Source organism: Diabrotica undecimpunctata, chromosome 9 (genome assembly GCF_040954645.1).
Source record: "Diabrotica undecimpunctata isolate CICGRU chromosome 9, icDiaUnde3, whole genome shotgun sequence".
Lineage (NCBI taxonomy): Eukaryota > Metazoa > Arthropoda > Insecta > Coleoptera > Chrysomelidae > Diabrotica > Diabrotica undecimpunctata.
The window spans coordinates 47,371,966-47,380,213 of NC_092811.1; the positions used below are offsets into that span (position 1 = coordinate 47,371,966).

An 8,248-nucleotide genomic window follows, 5' to 3' on the forward strand; every position below is an offset into this window, starting at 1 on the left:
TACCTCGGCCACGTGATGCGGAACGAAGAAAAATATCTAATTCTTCAACTCGTTATGCAGGGTAAAGTATTTGGCAGAAGAGGACCGGGACGCCGTCGTATCTCGTGGTTAAAAAATCTCCGACAATGGTTTGGGATGACCTCAGCGGAGCTGTTTCGCAGAGCAGTCAACAAAATCATGATAGCCTTGATGATCGCCAACATCCGGACCGGATAAGGCACTGAAGAAGAAGAGGAGTCTTTTCAACGTTTATTCAATGTACAAATTAATTAGCGGTTTTAGATTCTGTTCGGAATGCCACTGGTTGTAATTTTTTTACTATTAAATTGGTTAATCCTTTTTCAGATTTTAACAAATGTAACAATTATATTAACAATTATATTTTATTTTTTTATTGCCCTATACGAAAACATATTACCCGCCTATGAATCATGAAAATTTATGTAGCTAAATATTGAAAAAACTTGCATTACGTTGTCGTATGTGCCTTTCTCAATGATCAATTACAAGAATTTAACCCACATACAGAAAAAAGTTTCTCCCCACTGCACGATAAATATCTGTAAATATTTCTGCCCAACTAAGATGTTATATCGGTCAGAAAAAAATGAAACAAATTATCGATCGCGAAACTTCAGAAAAATAATTTTTTTACATTTGTTAGGAGATTTCAGAAGTAAGGCAAAACGAAGAACTGCAAACATTAATAACAATATTCGATTATATGGGAATTTTCATGCAATAATTTCGAGAAGCAACTCAGATTGTAAGGTATACTGTGATAGAACAAAACCAGGTGGACGGAAAACTACCAACTACTTCTGTAAGTCGTGCCCAGGATGACCTGCTTTATACGCCGGCAATTGTTTTGAAAAATACCATGCATTGCAGGACTATAACTGAAAAACAAATTGACAATAAATTGTAGTATAAAAACATGATTTTTATTTGAACCAAGTGAGGGATATAATAAACAGATCATTTAATTTTAAATTCAACTTGTAGCTTGTTTTCTCAACATGTTTTGTTCAGTTCTACCACATATAAATACTTTAGAAAAAATAAAATAAAAGATAGGACTATTTTAAATAATGTTGTCAGAAATATTAGACTAGTTAAATGGCCACGACGACCTCAGTTCACTTTAATGTGTCAAACAGTGATACGTAGTTCAGTAGGCATGTACTACATGCCAACGACTTGTACGCCAAACCACAACATCGACCGTAAAGGGTTAAAGTTACAGCAAAGAATCTACAGTAAAAACGATTACATAAATATAAAAAACTCGTAAAAAAATCCCTTACAGGTTACGAAAAGGCAAAAGGAAAATTTTTTAGAATTAAAGATACAGAAAAGCTTATTTCGAACCGCAAAGTAGATACGTCTGGAGAAAAAATTTTACGTTTGGAGAAAAAAATTAATTGGCTTCATTTGAAAGAAATTTATAAGGACAAACCATTTGAATTATTAATGCCAAAAACACACAGGGAAGACTTGTTGTATATTTAAGAATTAAGTTTTATGTTTAGAGTAGAATCTAAGTTGTATTTTAGACATTACTGTTTGTGTTAGTCTGTATGCAGCTTAAGATCATGAACTTTAGTGTGTAGACAGCTTAAGCTGACAGCTGACAGAGAACAATGATGGCCGCTAGTTAGAGCCCGTAATGTAAGTTTATATGTTTAAAAAAAAAGAAAATAAAGTTCTCCAGAATAGTTATTTTTATAATATCCACCACCAACGAAATAAAACATGGTATCAAGTGTGTTTTAACTAGCTTGTAAGTGGCGATTCGTAGCAGAAAGTGTGTGAATACGAGAAATACGAAGGGGCGTTTATCCACTCTAGTTTTTGGAAAACCTCTAGGAAATTGATAAAATGGAGTGCAGGGCACCAGAAACATTTGATGTAAGCGATCCAACCAAATGGCCACGATGGAAACAAAGGTTTGAAATATATCTCCTAGCAGCAGGAAAGGATTCAGCACAGGAAAAAATTAAAATTGCATTACTGTTACACAGTTTGGGGGAATCATGTTTAGATGTATATAATACTTTTCCCAAAGACAAGAAAACCAGTCTGCAGGATGTACTCAATAATTTTGATGAATATTTTCTCCCAAAAAGAAATGTGACAATGGAAACATTCAAATTTAATAATATTACACAAAAGGAGGATCAAACTGGGGATGCATTTGTTACAGAACTTAAAAATCAAGCTGATAATTGTAGTTTTTTATGCCAGAATGATGAATGCAAAACATCTTATAGTGAACGCATGATAAAAGACCGAGTTGTTTTGGGTGTACATGATAAACAAGTACAACAAAAGTTGTTAAGAGAGCCTGATATGACATTACAACAAATACAGGATTATTGTAAGTCAATAGAAGTGACAAAACAACATATAAAACTATTAGCAGATGATGATTCTACAGAGGTTAATGTCTTAAGAAAAATCAAATGCCGAAGGTGTGATATGGAACATCCTATCCGACAATGTCCAGCCTTTAATAAAACATGTTCAGTGTGCCAAAGAAGAGGACATTTTGCAAAGATGTGTTTTTGGAAAGATAAAAACATATCACAAAATCAAGCCAGGAAAGTTGAGGTTGTAAATGAAATGGCAGCAACTGCACAAACAAGTAAAGTGGAAACTGTAAGTAATGAAGATCACCTTTCTCATGAGGATCATGTTTTTGTTTGGGAAAGCAAACAATCTAATAAAATTTCAAGTTGGTATGAAAGCGTTAGAATTATTGATAAGAATATTGTATTTAAGCTTGACTCGGGGGCTGAGTCAAGCATTTTGCCATTAAAATATTTTAAATTGGTGGGGCTAGATCAAAAAGATATAACCCCATCATCAATAACAATTGTCTCATATGGAGATTTTAAATCGAAGCCTTTAGGTTATGCTACTTTAAAATGTTATTATAAAAATCACGTTAAAGATGTTCAGTTTCTTATTGTAGATCTAAATACAGAACCTCTTTTAGGATTATCAGATTGTATTGAATTTAATATGATTTCACCTATAAATACAGTGCAGAATAAGTTATTTCATTCAAATATTACTTTGCCAAAAAATATTAATGAATTACATAAAATGTTTCCAGAAGTTTTTGAGGGATTAGGTTGCATTCCAGGCATGGTTGACATTAAGTTAAAACCTGATGCAAAGCCAGTTATTCAGGCACAAAGGAGGGTACCATTAGCGTTACATAATCAATTAAAAGTTGCACTTAATGATCTGGAACAAAAAAATATTATATCAAGAGTAGAATATCCTACTGATTGGGTTAATTCTTTGATGATAGTTGAAAAACCTAATGGTAAACTACGACTGTGCTTGGATCCTAAACCTTTAAATCTTTACATTTGTAGGGAAATCTATAGTATTCCAAAATGTGACTAGCTTCTTAGCCAGCTGGATGGTAAAACTACATTTTCAGTAATTGATATGAAGGATGGATTTTGGCAGCTACAATTAAGTAAAAAAAGTTCTGATTTGTGCACCTTCAATACACCATTTATTTGGTAGGTACAAGTTTAACAGGGTTCCGTTTGGACTTAGCAGTATTCCTGAAATTTTTCAAAAAAAAATATGGAGGTTTTTGGGGATATTCCTAATGTTTACATATATTTTGATGATTTGATTTGTTGTGGTATGAATGAAAAAGGGCATGATGAAGCTTTTAAAAAAATTTTAGAAAGGGCCTTAAAATACAATATTAAATTTAATTTAGAAAAATTGCAATACAAGTTAAGTGAGGTAATTTTTTTGGGAACAAACATATCAAGTAATGGTATACAACTTTCTAAAAAAAATATTGAAGCTGTCATGGCTATTGAAAAGCCATTAAACAAAAAAGATTTGCTTAGAATACTAGGACTGTTTAAATTTTTTTCAAAATTTTTGCCAAACTTATCTCAATTAAATATGAGAAATTTGACAAGAAATGATGTAAAATTTCAGTGGAATGACTCTCACCAAAAAGAGTTGGATGCGCTTAAGGCACTTATAACTAATAAACCAATTTTAAAACCTTTTGATGACAATAAACCTATATTAATTCAAACAGATTCCTCTAGTAAAGGTATTGGTAGTGTGTTATTGCAAGATATGCATTCTGTAAGTTTTGCTTCTCGTTCAATGAATAGTTCTGAAATTCGATACGCTCAAATTGAGAAAGAACTTTTGGGCATAGTATTTGCATGTGAGAAATTTCGTTTCTGGATATATGGTCGTGAAATACTTGTTCACACAGACCATAAGCCATTAATTTCAATTTTTAAAAAGAATCTTGATGATGCATCTGCTCGTTTACAAAGAATGTTGTTAAAATTGTTAAAATATAACATTAAAGTTGAATATTTACCGGGGTCAAAAATGTATGTTGCAGATACTTTAAGCAGATCTTTTATAAAAACCGAAACTCCAATTGACAAAGAATTAGAATATACTGTTCATGCTCTTTCTCTGTCAGTACCAATGACAAAAGAAAAAAAGAATAGTTTTCAAAAGGCCATAGAAAATGATCCGGTTTTGACTCAAGTGAAAAAGTTTTGTTTATCAAACTGGCCTAAAAATCCTCATAAACTTGAACCTGATGTAAAATATTACTATAACCTTAAAGAACATATTCATTTGTCAGATAATTTGCTTTTCTTTGATAAAAAAATTATTATTCCTGCTCAACTGAGAAAAGAAATGATGTGTCTAATACATGCTGCACATTTTGGTATACAAAAATCAAAACTAAGGGCTAGGGAAATAATGTACTGGCCAAAAATGTCAAAAGACATTGAATTTTATATTGAAAACTGTGAACCATGTCAGTTGAACAAACCTTTAAATCAAAAAGAAACGCTGATTAATCACAAGCAACCTGAAAGGCCATGGCAGTTTTTATTCTCAGATTTTTTAGAATTTAAGTCAAAAAGTTATATTTTAATTGTTGATTTGTACTCTCACTGGATAGAGTTATTTCCTGTGAATGACAAAACTGCTAATACGGTTATAAGGTGTTGCAAAGAAACTTTTTCAAAATTTGGTATCCCAGATTAACTGGGACTTTTTCAACAACTGTTACAACCTGTTTCAGTTCCAAAAATTATCTGTTTCAAAAAAACTGCTTCAGTTCCAAACTGTTCCAACACTAACACTGACACTGTTACGTACGGGTTGCTTCAGTACCGGTTCGGTTTGTTCCAGAAAGTTTGTTGCGTTAACAATAGACCATTGTATTTGTGGTTGTATGTTTTGAAAGTTTTAAGTCTTGTCGCGAGTCGCAGTAGAATTAAATTTTAGATAGTTTTATTGCCGGTTTAATACCTACGTGCTATTTTTCTTTTAAGTAAAATATTCTTTTATGATGAGTTCGAATTCTTTATTGAAAATGGAAAGTGTATTAAGGCACAATAAAAGTAGGCCAGTTTGGAACTTTGTTACCATAGTTGACAACACGATTGCGAAGTGTAATCTGTGTCAGTTACAAATCACAAGTTACAAGTCGTATAAATCATCAATAACAAACTTAAAAAAACATATTGAAAGAAAGCATCCAACTGTGAACATTCCACAAAAATCTGTTATGTGTGTAAGTAGTGACATTGGAAATATAGAAAACGTTGTGGACAGCGCCAGGGTTGTCATCACTACCACTACTAGCTGCAATTCACAGCAGTCAAGTATACACTGGTCTCCTGGTCTGTTGTGTGATGAAAACTGTTATATTGGAACAGGAAAACTTATTGATCAATATCTGTTCCAACCTGTTCCATATAAAAACCTGTTTCGAAAAAAAACAGATCCTGTTCCAAAGTGGCATCTCTAAATTGGAACTTATGAAATCCATTCAACAAGATCAACCTATAGTTATTCCGTTTAAAAAGTGGGAATTGCATGAATTACCAGCACTTACCAAAGGCGCTAGACGTGAAGTTTGGGCTGTAAAAACTAGCAATGCAGTGGAAAGACCCCGTTATGTCATTGTTTTCTTTCAAACCAACAAACGTGACAAGAATTCAGCTGATCCCACCTTATTTGACAATGTCGATATTCAAAGTATCAGATTATCTTTAAATGGAGAATATTGGCCAAACGAGAGAATGCAGTTGGATTTTAGCAAAACTGATTACAATGAGGCCTATTTCAACTATTCCGAATTTTATCCTAGCTACATACATTCCCAACAAAAGCGACCTATACTCGATTTCTCAGCTTTCAAGAATCACGCATTGTTTGTCATCGATTGTTCGAAACAAGAAGAAAGCATGAAAGCATCCACTGTTGACGTAAAACTCGATATTGAAGCGAATAATGGTTTTCCCAAAAATACCAAGGCTTATTGCATTATAATTCATGATTGTGTAATGGAGTACTTCCCTCTCACCGAAATTGTAAAAAGTCTAAATTAGATGCATACATTGCCAGTAGTACACGAGCAGTCATCATGAGAGTAGCATTCGTAGACATTCAGGAATTCGATGTGGACGGATGGTTTGTTCCCAAAGAACTTACCATTGAAATAGGTTTTAAACGAAGTCATTACATCTTTTGCCTCAGAAACCATTTAATGCGCTAAGTAATGGGGATAGGAAGACTGCATCATACGTGGAGAAAAAACTGCTTGGAATTCGATACTCTGATGGGCAAGTAGAATTGTCCAAAATCAATGAAATACTAGAAACCAAGTTGTTGTATGCAGCAGATTACATCTACGTTCGAGAAGAACAAAAAGCAGAATATTTGGATAAGAAACGTCACGTTTTTGGAGTTTTTCCCATTATTATTGATGTTTGCAAGTTTGATGGTACGCCTCGTGCTACTGGAAACGTTGGCCCTACTGCAAACCCATGTCATGCCGCTGGATTATTTTCATGTACCGAAAGAAATGTGGATCGTCTACGTCACTGGTTTGCCAATAACATAATACCATTGTAATTTTTGTATATGTATAAATAAATACATTAGAAATTAAACGCTTTTTTATTTAAAACATCTTTATTGATTGAGTCTTATATTACATGAAGATTCAAATTTTCCTCATATACTCGCTGGTGTTGTTGTTGTTGCTGCTGACACCCGTGGTGTTGTTGCTGCTGACAAACATGGTATTGGTTGAATACGTCTTAATGGATATGTAGCTGGTGGCAGTTTTCTACAGGCCCAGGTGTCTTGCTGCTGCTGCTGCTGTTGCTGTAGATTCAACTCTTTGGGTTTCCACGTTTTGTTGTTGTTGTTGTCAAAATGCAGGCTATCTAATTGTCTTGTAATATGTTTAAAATCCTCATATGATTTAATGTCTTTCTTTAACCGATCAAGTTTTCTTTGAAATTCTATTACTCTATGTATGTACTTGATGGGATTCATATTACTACTAAATATGTTCTATGTAGAATGTCACGTTTCATATATGGCAAGCGACATCTTGACTAACACATAACTGTCACGTTCTGCGTCGAATGTCACGTCCTGCGTCGAATGTCACGTGACATTTCACGTTCTACGTCGAATGTCACGTCCTGCGTTGAATGTCACGTGACATTTCACGTTCTACGTCGAATGTCACGTCCTGCGTCGAATATCACGTGACATTTCACGTTCTACGTCGAATGTCACGTCATTCCACGCGACATTTCACGTTCTGCATCGAATGTCACGTTCTACGTCGGATGTCACGTTCTCTTAGGCATTGTACGGAAAAGAAGAAGAATGTTCATACTGATCGTTGACATGGCTTCTGTGTGTCACCAACGCTTTCATTTGACACCTCATACGTCAAAATCATGCCAATAGCAACGAATATACATTCTAGCGCCCATTTGGCAATGCTGCCATCTTTGTTTTTTGTGTCAAAGTATTCCCCGTCTCCTACCCGTTCCAACGAGCCCTCGTACGTCACGATCGGACCAATAGAAACGAAAATACCTAATAATGCCCTTTAGGCATGCTCCGATGTGCACGGCACATACTGCGTTCAACCCCATTTTTCATCCCCTTTCCAACGAGCCCTCGTACGTCATCCTACGTTAAGCCGTTTGGAACTTACGACCGGGTGTTGCGATTTTAGGGGCTGCGATTTAGGGGTTGCGCCCAGATATATATAGTCTATCTACTAATATCGATTTGGAATATAGTCAGATATGGCAATTGAACAGGTTTTAATGCGTTCAATGAAGTGTGTAGGCGGCTTAACGCGTGGTCGAGGCTTAATAGAAGCAGTAATAGCAAAATGGAT

At 34.5% G+C, this 8,248-nt stretch overlaps 1 protein-coding gene across 1 annotated transcript; it reads left to right on the plus strand.

Moving 5' to 3' along the window:
* The first annotated feature begins 1,881 nt into the window (after positions 1–1,881).
* LOC140450624 (uncharacterized) lies at positions 1,882–3,420 on the plus strand. The gene has a single exon (XM_072544284.1). It carries the CDS (start codon positions 1,882–1,884, stop codon positions 3,418–3,420), a length of 1,539 nt encoding a protein of 512 aa, XP_072400385.1.
* The last annotated feature ends 4,828 nt before the right edge of the window (positions 3,421–8,248 follow it).